The 13,192-nt window shown below is 38.6% G+C and overlaps 3 protein-coding genes across 3 annotated transcripts in view; 2 read left to right on the top strand and 1 right to left on the bottom strand.

Annotated features, from left to right (window-relative positions):
- The window catches only part of LOC138042676 (peroxisomal membrane protein 11C-like), a 5,851-nt gene extending 1,658 nt beyond the window's left edge, over nucleotides 1-4,193 (top strand). Inside the window, exons 2-3 of the mRNA XM_068888625.1 lie at nucleotides 316-551; nucleotides 3,111-4,193. Coding sequence (XP_068744726.1) covers nucleotides 316-551; nucleotides 3,111-3,384 — 510 coding nt within the window. The 3' untranslated portion in view covers nucleotides 3,385-4,193. The remainder of the gene's footprint in view (nucleotides 1-315; nucleotides 552-3,110) is intronic.
- A 506-nt stretch (nucleotides 4,194-4,699) lies between these two features.
- Nucleotides 4,700-12,786, bottom strand: LOC138042672 (dihydrofolate reductase-like). The gene is made up of 6 exons (XM_068888623.1): nucleotides 12,576-12,786; nucleotides 12,022-12,071; nucleotides 11,130-11,235; nucleotides 10,692-10,815; nucleotides 7,538-7,650; nucleotides 4,700-5,412 (listed from the first exon to the last, which is right to left on the bottom strand). The coding sequence occupies exons 1-6, from the start codon at nucleotides 12,668-12,670 to the stop codon at nucleotides 5,370-5,372; spliced, it is 531 nt and encodes a 176-aa protein (XP_068744724.1). The 5' UTR covers nucleotides 12,671-12,786; the 3' UTR covers nucleotides 4,700-5,369.
- LOC138042667 (carnitine O-palmitoyltransferase 1, liver isoform-like) overlaps nucleotides 12,776-13,192 on the top strand; it is a 27,775-nt gene continuing 27,358 nt past the window's right edge. The window contains exon 1 of the mRNA XM_068888616.1: nucleotides 12,776-13,032. Within this exon, the coding sequence (XP_068744717.1) occupies nucleotides 12,899-13,032 (134 nt within the window). The 5' untranslated portion in view covers nucleotides 12,776-12,898. The remainder of the gene's footprint in view (nucleotides 13,033-13,192) is intronic.

Below are 13,192 nucleotides of genomic sequence, written 5' to 3'. Positions count from 1 at the left end.
CACTTTTTGCCAAATGCACCAGGCACCAATGTTTACAGTCTCGTAGCCAAAGAATAATAATGAGGTCAAAGAATTTTAATTAGACCATCATGGTCTGCAGTCCTGTAGAATTATACACAGCAACACAAAGGATATGACAATGGCAGTTCTTTTAAGTGACTTCTGTATGCAGAAAGAAATTAATACAAACTCTAGATCTACAGGTGGAATGTCAGATACATAGCCAGAGTAGGTACACTGTAGACTATCTTTTCTCCATTTAAAGAAACCCAACATTGTATAAAATGTCGACTTTGCAAACCATTTTTTTGGTAGGAAAGATATAAAATTGTCCGTTGGACCAATCTTGTGGACATTCTCTCTGGTCTGACTTTCTATCCTATTGAGCACATAGCATGGGCCATGGACAAGAAATTGCTTGCAGGAAAATCTGCCAAACTATGGGACTTCTCTCTTTATTGTTGGATAGTGTCTCTGGTAGCTTGTATCATCAGAGACTTGTGGCTTATCAAAAAGATTCAGCAAGGGGAAAAGAACAAGCCAGGGGTCAAGTGAGTGAACCCAGATAATTAAAAATGTTATCTTTTTTCATTTGAGACATTACTATTTACCACGAAACAGCAAAACACAGAAAGGAAACACAAAAAGAACCACGTTTGACCCCCTCCTTACATTGAATGCTTCCTGACAGAGGTTGGATTTTGAGATTAAAATTAATATCATTTTAGGCCTAATTAGGTCTAAAATGTCCTAATCTCCTAATCTCAGTCTTAATCTTAATCTCAATTGATTAGGAGCAATAGCGTGTTAAGCCTTATTAGCCTAAAACAATATTTAATCTCAAAATCCAACCTCCAATGTATGGTGGGGTCAAACATGGTGTTTCCCAAAAACAAGCCACAGAGGGAATTGGAAATTCTGAGGGCGTGGGGGGTCAGAGGCCCAGGAAATTCCAGATGGGAAAGGGGCTTGGACGATAAAAATCACTTTCCAAGGGGTTAATTTTGAACTCAGTGTGAAAATTGCTACTTACCAATCTGTTAGATCATTTTTGAAGAAATAAATAAGACTAACTTTATCATTAATTTATTCAAAAATTGGATTCTCGAAAAGTCCTTCTGGCCACCCGTCACAGGACCCTCCATGTGATTTTGATGCTAAAGGTGATAGCACGCTCACAACACGCTTCCACTTGAAAACAAAAGAATTTATTTTAGCATGCTTTTTCTTGTTTCTTAGGACACGCTTAAGGTTATTCCTTAGTATTGCATTGCGCATCCCTACTACGCACGATTTTCGCGTCATTAGCACGCGCACATGAGCACGTGCACGTACAAAACGTGAGAGATTTCCCTCAAACTAAGTCTGATAGCGAAATAAATGCTCCTTTTCTCTCAAATGAGCAATGGCCTCTCACTCGCGCGTGTGAAAAAGCCCCCAAACTTTTGGCTGTGTAGAAAAGTGGGATGGGGGCGCAGGGACAGGGGACGTGCGGACTCTGGGACGTCGGGACTCGGGGACGCGGCGACACATTCTCGAAATATAGAATTTCAGAAATGGGAGAACACCCCCAATAAAGTTGAATTGCTTATGTTATTTTGCAAAAATGATCAACTACATGCTTTTCAAGACAGCTAACTAAGACAGCTATCTAAGTCACATGGAGGGTCACTTAAATGGCCCACTGCTGACAATGCAGCTGAAATTTCACGTTGCAGCGTTTGTTGAATACCGTGCCAATGTCCTTGTTGCCCGCATTGTGTGACTGCATCTTCCTGCCGCTTGTTCAATTTGTTACCTTTGATGAAAAATGCGAGTTGTCACCAAAAATGTTCGTCACCACAGGGCCAGAAGCCGCCCGGGAGGAAGGGAGGGGGGGAGGGGGGAGGAAGGCGGGGTTACTGCCATATATGAGCTATATAGGTATATGCCGCTGTGAAGGGTATGGTTTTCAAGCAGTTTACTCTAGGATAGGGTACATAAATCAGAGCGTTTGTGTCTAGAATAAGATATAATTTTATCTAGACTAAAGAAACCAGAAAAAGACTGAACAAACTGAACAAGTAAAAATAAATCCTTTTTGAGAAAGAAACGATTGTGGTATAGGTTTTGTTTTGGCTAGACTGTGCCAGTGACCTCAGTAGTTTCTGAAAAACAGGATAGGGAGGATTTGGGGAGTTTGCTCTGGTATAGGGTAGCAAAATTCAGCTGAACCAGCTCTGGTATAGGCTAAGGGTTCCAGGGCTCCTGCGGCACATCTCTCACCCAGAAGCACAGTAACTCTTGACTCCAGTGTGTTACGGCTTGACCAAGCTCTTAAATTGGCATATTTTTGTTTTACTAGGAAACATTTATCCAATCGACGTTAACTTTAAATCTGCATGCTTAGCTTTCTACTCCCACTTTCATCTGAAATGTGTCACATGATTTTTTACGGCTAAAAACAATTTAAATTTTATCGCACACAAGGATGGAAAAGTCATCTTATATCAAGATATCAATGTGTTTTGTACCTTGCTCTAGTACTCCTATCAAGGCAGCATCCTTCTGCCTTTCAATCATATTCCTATCTTAATGGCATCAGTAAATTAAAATTAAAAGAAAGAAAAAAAACAGGTCAAATCGCATAATAAGTGTCCATAGAGGTCAGAATAAAAAGTGAATGATGCCTGGACTATTCAGCATTAATAGTAGTTTTAAGCAGTTTCAAGCCAAAAGTTGTTGGAATTTTTTTTTTTTTGGGGGGGGGGGGGGGGGGGAAACGTTCCCCAATGTCAAAAGCAAGCGTTATGACATCTTTAGTCAAGAAATGCCATGTGACACAGACAACTACGAGTGAAATGCATAATTGCAAAATTAATGAAAAGGTTAGGATGCAGAAAGTGAAAGTACTTTTAAATATTCAAGCATCGATATAGTTGGGGAATTGTAAAATGATCTGAGAACCAGGGTACAACGCAGTTACGATCAACAGACAAGGACTTTGTGAAATATGATGCACTTAGTTATTTAAGTAAAGTGAACTGAGAGGGAAGTTAAACCCAACTCATGATTAGACTCTGAATTAAGCCATATCTGAAATAGAAATCTATTCCATTTTGCATTTTCAGAACTGAATCTCAATCACATGACAGCAGTTTAAGCTCCTCATCAACCAGGCATAAACAAAGAAGAAGCTTGCATAAACGACTCATAATTTCTGTGATTGGTTTTACTGCTGATCTAGCAATGGCAATCAACTGGGCACCGCCAGGACTCTTGTGGGCGCAAAAGCTTTCAATAGGGTCAGTTGGTCTACTTGGAACATTATCTTCTCTTTGCGAGTTGTATAAGTACTTTAATCCAAGTACTCCATCACCAGATGAAGCACACAGTAATTTATAAAGCAAGTTAGCAGTCCTGTTACTTTTACATGCTGCAGTACACTTCGTTATGAGGTCCAAGGACCCCTCAATGAAGGATCAACCCAATCAATTAATCAACTATCCAAGGGTATTTTTGGAGTGCTAGTGTTCCGTTGCTCATATGGATTTTCAGGCATTTCTAACTCTACAACAGACCCTTTGATACAGTTGGTTCTGACAAGAATGCAGGATAAAAAGTTTCCACACCTGCTTCAAATTTGATATTGGTTTGTGTATTTAGAATACCCTGTGGGAATTCTTCCAAGCATATTAGGCATTACAGTAGAAGCTGTTATGCAATTAAAACATGACCAGTTGTTATGCCAAGAGGAAAAATAATGGCAGTGAAAGATCTTGCAGTGGTAAACATCTTTGTATAGAAAAAAAAATGTGACAAAACAGCAATAAAATTATTAATTATAACACAGCTCAGTACATCTTGTGCTCTGAACAAAGGTTAGAATATACGAGGATCACTTCTTTCTAGCCAGAATTTCAGCCGCCTCCTCTGCTCGCTATTAAAGGGCCACCGACAACCACAAGTCTTTGCGGGCGTGCAAGCTATCGGCACCATTTTCTGTAATACAGGAACTAGTATTTCTTGAAAAGTCAAATTCCATCGCCTCACATCGTCGTGTTTTGGATGCCCAGTAGCTTCAAACTTTTTTAATATTTTCCTTAATGTTTAAATATTGTATTTTTGCCGTTATTTGGGTGTTGTGTTCGTGTTAAAAGTGAAATGAAAACTGTGAAGAAAGGTCGTCTGCAGAGGAAGGAAACGCACCATGTTATTTGGCTCACTACTTCAACCTTAAGATTATGGAACGAAAGGAGGAAGGCGTTTGGATTAAAAAACAAATCGAACAGCGAATTCACAGGTTCTTCTTCACGGGATGTTTCTGAAGCGAACCGGCCGATTCGATTGCCCGGATAATAACAACAACAAAGGCTCGCAAAGGACAGTGGTTGTCGGTGGCCCTTTAAAGTCACTTGGGTTTGCTAGCCTGAATTTCAGCCGCCTCCATTTCCTCCTTGCAGAGGTCTGAGTGCCTAGCGAACGCAAAAGAAAAGAGACCTCTGCAACAGGGAACCTCCTCCGCTGAGACAGCAGAAATTCAGGTTACATATTTCCATGAAAGGTTAATAACCCTTTCACTCCTGTAAGGGCCACTGAGACTTATAGATTTTATTCTGTCTAACGCCAGACGATTTTACTCCTCAATGGGGAACCCCACAGGAGTGAAAGGGTTAAGTACAAACATGGGCAAGCTGAATGGTTGAAGAAGGGACGGCATTGTCTTGCAGCACATGCATGCTCATTAACATCTGAGCGTTTTTTACGGAACAATCCGCAATGTTCAAAGTAAAGCATTTTCATGTGTGGGCATTAAGATCTGGAATGGGATACCAACTACAATCCCGGACAAAAAGGTTGGGACAGCAAGCAAGCAAGCTTTCCCCTCCCCCTAATTACAATGTTGATAACCGGGTGATTTGTTTTTCTCCTCTTGTTGGAAAGAACGTGATATTTTGCAACATTGATAAGGGGGGAGGGGGGATACGTGATCCAGCTCAAATGTCCCAACTACTTTTGGCCGGGATAATCCTAGACAAAAAAGTTGGGACAGTGAGCAAGCTTTCCCCTCCCCCTAATTACAATGTTGATAACCGGGTGATTTGTTTTTCTCTTTTTGTTGGAAAGAAACACAATATTTTCCAACATTGAGTAAGGGGGATGGGGCATACGTGATCCAGCTCAAGTGTCCCAACTACTTTTGGCCAGGATTGTAGTCTCAAAAACTTATCCAACTGTTTTTAGAACAAAACTACGTGTAATAATAATTGAAATTCTCGAAACTGAAAACTCCTATGCCAAGATAGATACCTTTTAGTAATAAGATATTTAAAAGTTTCTAACCGAAGTTAAGTTTAGTCCGTAGTTTTCCTCCTTACATTTTCTTTTACCTAGACTGTTTTCTTCTTCTTTTCTCCTAAATCCATCTGCCTTCTAAACATTTGAAAGCACGAAGAGTAGTGTTTACATGTTGTATAAAAAATGTCTAAAATGTTCTGTGTAAAGTCTAGCTTGCTGTGATTTGCTCTTCGCTATTTGCAAGTAATAAAACTTGAAACTTGAATTGCTATTAAAAGCAAGGGTGAGAGTGATGCTAAGCTTGATTTAATCAAACTGGAAATTTTAAATTTTTTGGCAACACCAATACCAAATTTTTCCCAAATTAAAACTTGGTATACCAAGTTCATTCCAAATTTGGGATTTTGATATTTGTTGCTTAGTACGTTTTACCAAATTATACTGACCATTACCAGAATCTGATTTAGGACTTTGCTTTAATTTGCACTTGATCCCTGTTTACCAAGATTTAACCGATTTACAAAAACAACAAACTTGGGGGGATACTTTTACCAATATTATGTATAAGCAATTGTAGGTTTTCCCAAAATTGGTAAATTAATGGTAATTTATTATTTAATTTAGTAATTTATTCTAAGATGCCACGTTTTTACCAATCTTGGGAATCGGGGATTTTTTCCTGTGTGCAGGTAGGGTTTATAGCCTAAGGTTAGCTAACCTAGGTCTAGGTTAGGCTAACCCCAACCTCGCCCTCATTTGAGTGACACCATAATACATGTAGGAAGCAATGCTTAACAAAGGCAACATTTGAAACATTTGACAGACCACTGTTATGGTAAACATTTTGGCTTCTAAACCAGACAAAAAGCTTTTTAACTTGCAATACTCTCTTTTTTGTGTAATGTTCGGTGACTTGCCTTGACAGGGTGTTCATTGAATCATTTATACGGTTATGAGAGTCAGATTTGATGGTCAATCGTGACTCAATAGAGTGGTCATCACATGCACGGCATGACTATTCTGGGGGTGGGGGTAGGGGGGGGGGGTGAAGGGGACCACAGCTGAAACAACCCAAACCTTTTCATAAATGCCAACCTTAGGCCTAGTCATCATCTAAAGCATAGTGTTTAGGCTAAAGGTTTGGGTTGCTTCAGCTATAGTACCCTTCACCACCACCCCCTACCCCACCCCTCATCCCCTACCCCCAGAATAGTCATGCCGTGGTCATCAAGCCAGAAGGTTTATCAAGGTCAAGGAGCCAAGAAAATGAATTATTTCTATTGGTCAGCTGAAAAAATTTTTTGCCATCTTCATGGCTTCAAGAAACTCTCTAAGTCTTTCAAGCTTTACCAATGGTTCAAGTTACTTGGAGTAATATGTACTGTATTTGTTTTTCGGTTTTTTTTTTAATGCAAATGCCCCCTAAGAGGATACACAGATGACCGGATAAAAGACCTTTTCCACTGTTCAGGTCATGGTTCCGGTGAAATCTGTAATCGACACATCACAAGAGAGAGACACCTGCATGTGTTGCTGTTACAATAACAAGCAAGGCAATGTAAATCCTTTACAGACGAAACAATATTAATATAATTTACACAAAGTCATGCTGTGTTGGTCACTAATAAGTGTCAGACAGGTTTTTACTAACAGTATTGTAGTAACTTGGCTTTCTATCAATTAACTTGAAGCAAGGCTGAAGTTGAGCTTGTTATGATACAATCGTAACTTAAGCTTTTCTCGTTCATGTAAATCATGGTGTTTCTTTTTCTGCCAACTGGTCTTTGCAAAGAAAGAGCCATGAGATTTATATCAAGAAGGTAAAAGCCACCTTTCTTTAAAAAGGCCAGCTCGCTGAGCAAAATAATGAGCTTTGAGAAGCAATTTTTATTATCATTCTGTAAAGTATATTATACTAGCCTGCTTATCAAGCGCTCAAAGAGGAGGGAAAGAGGGAGGCAGAGTGAGTGCTGCCCTCTTCCATATCAGCACTCACGTTTTACAAGTGAGAATGTGGACACGCAAATTAATGTTCTTTTCTTTTTAAAGGTTTAACATCGTTCAGGCAAATTCAGTTGTGTGACAGTGTACATTTCTGATCTATTAGTTTCAAATCAATAAGTTGAACAAACTGACATAATCATGACAAAAAAGTTTGTTAATGTGAACTTGGAATTATTTTAAATTACATTTTTCTTTGACATTGCCATGAAGTAGATCTTAAGGAGTGAGAACCCTTAATGAGTTGTAGTTTTTGTACCTTGTTTCCTTGTAAATGCTTTTGTCAAATTCAGGAAAGTGGACATCGCACTTGTACTCTTTGCAGATATGTGTGATGTACAGGCGGTAACAGTCTTGATGTTGCATTGCTTCCTAAAGAACAAGTCATCATTGTTTATCACTACACTGTAGTTACACTTCAGGTATCCTTGATATCCATAACCATCGAAATTATCAAAGTGGTACTATGATAAAAAAAAATCGGTTCCTTTTTTTTCAGATTTTAAAAGTGGCAAAAATTTGAACTTTGATTTTTATTCAAAGGCTACATGTGTACTTTGAGTGTAACTTATGGATGTCATGGTCTGCCATAATTCACAAAACTGACCAATTGGACATCAGCAGGTTGGATCTAGGGAAAAATGACATCATTTACTCACTAGGTTCAAATTTCAGCATGAAAATGCAGGTTATTACATGTGCCAAACGAAAGTTTTAAGTCTGAAAGCCTGAAGCTCCTGTGCTGCATATTAATTCAGTCGCATGGCATTCTTGAACTAGCCAGGCTCTGACATCATTTACCCCTCGATCCAGCTCTCTCAAGATTTTAAAGCTACAATCGGCGTCAAAATTGTTGAGACACTCTTATCCTTTAGAGTCGATTTCAAGCTCGATGCGAAAACGGCCCCCACCCCCACACCCCCAGGACAATGTTGTGTTTTTCTGTTTTCTACGAGCCTTGTCGACAGCGGTACAACATTGATTAGGGTGGGGGAGGGAGGGGTATCGCGGAAACGTACTTTTTGGACAAGTTTTCTTTGCAAACAATCAATGTTTCGTTGCCAGTGTGCTCTGTTGGCAACTGTCTCAACTAATTTTGTCGCCGATTGTCTGTTTCAGAAATCTTCTTTTATACCCTTTATACGGGCATCTATAGTCCACTCTGTCAATATGACCACATGAGTGAAAGACTTTTTACTGGTCTAAAAAATTGCGGATAGTTTATTATTCTCGAATGTGAAAAATGCGTTGTCCTGTGCGAAGCGAAGATTGTGACGTAAGTGCAAGGGACCTGTTCATTTTTGCCTTCTTTTATACGCTATTTGTGAGTAGCGTTAAAGTATGGATTTGGTAAAGGGTTATGCCTCTAACTCCAGTTCATCGGAAGAAGCCGATTTTGTTGGTCGAAGCAGTGTCGCAGATGAACGCGAAACAGACATGGTGGCTTTTACAGCCGGGGAACACATTTACTTTCCACGCTCAAATTGCTACGTCGGTGCAAAAAGACCTTCCACATGCATTGTCGCAGATGCTTTGCAGAGCTGGTTTTCGTGGGAAATGAATGTTTTTGGGAGTAAGGAAACAATATTTTCTCATTTACCACGAGTAACCACAATATTATTATAAAAAGATAATGTAATTATTCTACTTCTTAATTATGGTTACTCGAGGTTACTCGTCATCACTCGTGCCCACTCCTTCGCGGACTTCCTAAAATCAGAGTACAGCACTGTTTGCTGTTCTTTTTTTGTCCCAGTAGTTATAAACTGTCTTTGCTATTTATATTTCCCTCTTTTTTATGGCTCATACCCCTTGTAACAAGTTGAAATGGAATTATGTATGGTGAATTTCAAAAGGGAGAGAGATAGATAGATAGATAGATAGAGAGATAGATGGATAGATAGATAGATAGATAGTTTTATTAAAATTACCCTTGCAGCCCGAGGGCTGAATTACGATAATTTTTACAAATGTACAACGTTAATTAATTGTAACTATAAAATATAAAATGATAAATTAAGAAAGTTATTTGATAAGAATTTAACAATACTATTAAGCTATTATTATGTAAACACTAAATTACAATTAAGATACAGCTAAAATTTTTCAAAATCATATCATTTAATATATATGAGTTGCAAAAGGGCATGTTATCGGCAATGGCTTACAATAAAACTGTCTCTGAAACGATTGGTTTTAAAACGCGGGACTTGGAACTTGCGATTTTTCCGTGTACGCAAAGTGCCAGAGTAAGGTGGCGGAAGGAGTGAATGAAGCTTGTGATTATTGTTATTACATATGTCTTGAAACATTGAGTTACCAATCGCCTCTCTCCTGGCATACAAGGTAGGTATGCTAAAAACTTCTAAAGCTTGTCGATAAGATAACTCGTTATTGCTTATTATGCGTAGTGCTCGCTTCTGCAGGCGCTCTAACTGATCGGAGAGATATTGCGGTAGAGCGGTATGAAAGACTGAACATGCATACTCTGCGACTGGCCGTATGCAAGTGGTGTAGAAGCTCAAAAGGTCATTAGTTGGCACTTTCGCACGCTTTAATTGCCTAAGAAAGTAGAGTCGCATTGCCACTTTCTTACATATCATTTCTACGTGCACATTCCACTTCAAATCATTCGATATCATAACACCTAGTAATTTAGCAGATGGAACAATCTCAATGTTCGTATTATTGATAGTAATAGGCTCTAAAATACTCTCTGACTTTGTGAATGATATTCTAAGTTCCTTGCACTTCGATTCATTCAACTGGAAACCATCAGCTCGTGACTTTGTAACAAATTCGTCAACGCGCGACTGCATCGAGCTGGTTCCGTTCTTTTCCACACACTCAGCGAGGGTAGTATCATCTACATACTTCCAGATGTTCCAGGGAATGCTAAACGTCACGCAATGTTCCGAAAGTATCACTTTATTTCAAGGTATGTCAAATCTAAAACACTGCACAAATCGTCTTGAAATTATCATTATTTAGTACGATGACCTTTCTCTCAATAATAAACGTTTGTGGCGTGAACTTAACTTCGCTGGACGTTCGACATTCACATTTTGGCCGTTGTAATTGACGTTCTCGGTAGTGATTACTAATTGTGTTAAAATTTCTCAACCTCCAAACTTCCACTTTCCCCCAAATCTAAACAAAAATTCGAACAGTTCTCCCAATTTTAACTTTTTAACTTTAATTGTTTTATGTCAGCTTTATTTCTACCAATCAACAGTACAAGGACTGACTGGTAAATTATTTTGCCTTGGATGAACAGTTACTGTCTAAAGCTGAATGCCAAAAATAAAATACATTTACATGTATCTTTAAAGCCAACAATATATAATTATGATCTTTAGTACAAGAGTTGTGTCAACAAACTATACGATTACTTTGGTGAGTTTATATACTACCTTGTACACAGCAGCCCCACCGATTACAAAGACCTTCTCCACAGTGTTTGAGTGTGGTGTAGTACAAAGTGTATCCAGTGCATCTTGCAGGCTTGAGCAGAGAAGAGCCTTTTCAGGTGCCTCGCTGCAATTGCGCAATGTTATAATTAGTGCACATGAGTTACAGTACAACTGTGAAAACCGTGAACACGTGAAATATGTTAGGAATGTTGTTCTGTCCAGTCACGCGTCCAAAATCCACTCGCTAAACCACAGCGTTTTAATTTATACAAGTTACTAAATACATCAACCACACGAGCTTGGAAGCTTATGCCTTAAAGGTTGGTGGACTTGGGAAGTAATAAGTCAGAGGAAAGGAATAAATAATAAATTATCCATGGCAACTCTCTAAACATCAGTACTATAACACTGCCTCTCACATTGTAAATAACACATCACCTTAGTGTTCTACTCAACACAATATTAAGTCGGCGTGGAAGAGGCCTGTACTTCTTTGGGATGGATTCCCAAGTGTTGCGACCCATAATAACAGCATTTTGCTTTCCTGATTTCAAAAAGGAAAATTGGACAATGTTGGTTCCATTTTCTAAGATTAACAATCCCTTCATTTCTTCCTTCATTAGCAAGTTTATTTTGGTATTAATAATTAGCATTCAACCATATTGGTATTGATTTAAGTTTTGTACATTAATTTTGTAACTGGCAAACATAAATTTCAATATTTTTTTGTCTTAAATTGACTGTTTGACTAAGCGGAGGTGGAAAGTGGTGGATATTTACCGAGCCGCAAAGTGGCGAGGCAAATAGTATATACCACACAAGTTGAATAAAAAGCAAACCAAAAATTAAAACTACTTTATTTTTGTAAAATGTGGTCAGAAATTTCAAAACTTGTGCACTGGATACTCAGAGGTGAATAGTACTTGGATAATATTAATCACCACCCAGTTAGCCAATCAGCATGTGCGGAAAGCACCATTCACTTGCATGCATGGTGTATACTGATATGTTGTATTTAACAATTATTTGTCAAAGGCAAAGTGAATATCACTGAATGTTTACCGAGACATGGTCGAGGTAAATATTCCCCAATTTTCACTGATCCTGAGGCGAACAATAATTGTTTTAGTATAATTTTCAGCAGTAAATATATCAAGAAAGTGCAAAACAACGTGCTAAAAAACGATAAAAACGCACGAAAAGTGATTGATTAGCTTCAAGCAGCCCCATCTCCAAAATGTTAAAACCGAATAATTCTAATGCAATTTATTACAGGCTGTTGTATTTCACAAGAATTGGCAAGGTACAGTGTGCTTGCGACAATACTTGCCCTCATTTGTCACTGTTGATGTGAGATGAGAGAAAAACTTCATGTCTCCTCTGCAAGAAAAAAACAACAAGAGTCAGATAAATATTAATTTTTTTGACAAATTGTGGCAATAATTCATTTATTTGCCATAAAAATAATGGTAATCAAAACTTTCACATCTCCCTCTGAATGTGTCCAAGCACAATCCAACAATCCCAACGTTCCGTCAACGTTCCGTCCACGTTCCATTCTCTCCATAGAAACTCTCCCACCTTTTCCACACCCACTTCGATCATACATTTATCGAAACATAAACATTCAGGAATACTTCAACCGCGTGCAATAAGGAAATAAAATTGGAAAAGTAACAGATTACACAAGCAATTTGAAGCTTTTATGTAGTCTAATCTTATAAATTAATCGCTGGGTAAAAGAATCACGCTTCGACTTTCTGTGGCAAATACCTACAACAAAATCTATGGTAGCTCGACTCAATTAGAAGAGTACGTGCATGTGTAGGCGAGCATTTCCTGATGCGATGCAGAAAAATTGGGCAACACATTTAGCAAACTTACTTCAAATGCCAGGGAAGACGGTTATCTTTGCCGATTCCTCCATTGTCGGCCACAGCCACAACACAGGAAAACTGAAAATTTCGAAGAGAAGTCATTTCTCCAAGGCATGGATTGATTTGGCGGGAGATGATGCTGATGAAGTTCCCTGAAGTAACAAATAGTTTGATTGGCTTACAACCTTTGACGCTTTTCCTAGCTCATTGTTGATTGGTTCCTGGTGCGGGTAGTATGTAGCATTTCAAAGAACTTCGTGATTTCGTAGTCAGTATGTACCTAAAAGCTTTACCCGTCTTATAATACGTCTTTTAACAGGTTAAGATATAATGGCTGAAGCCAGAGCGGCTGTGACAAGGCCCGATGTCCGTCTCCATGCTGAAGGCACAAGTACGACTGAAGCTGAAGTTGAATTACTTAAAAGCACCTTCACAACTCTCAAGAAGTGTGCTTTCAGAACTCGGTGAGTTTTGGACTCTTTCGGACACTTGATAAAATTATCCATTTTCATTGACTAATTATTGGATATTGGCGATCTATTGTGATGGAAAATTTCGAGGGTGGTCACTTATAATTTCTTTCTTTCATCAAATCTAATTCAGACATGTAATTTGAGCTAGAGC

Source organism: Montipora capricornis, chromosome 3 (assembly GCF_036669925.1).
Source record: "Montipora capricornis isolate CH-2021 chromosome 3, ASM3666992v2, whole genome shotgun sequence".
In the NCBI taxonomy this organism is placed as follows: domain Eukaryota; kingdom Metazoa; phylum Cnidaria; class Anthozoa; order Scleractinia; family Acroporidae; genus Montipora; species Montipora capricornis.
This window is presented reverse-complemented; position numbering and strand designations above follow the sequence as displayed.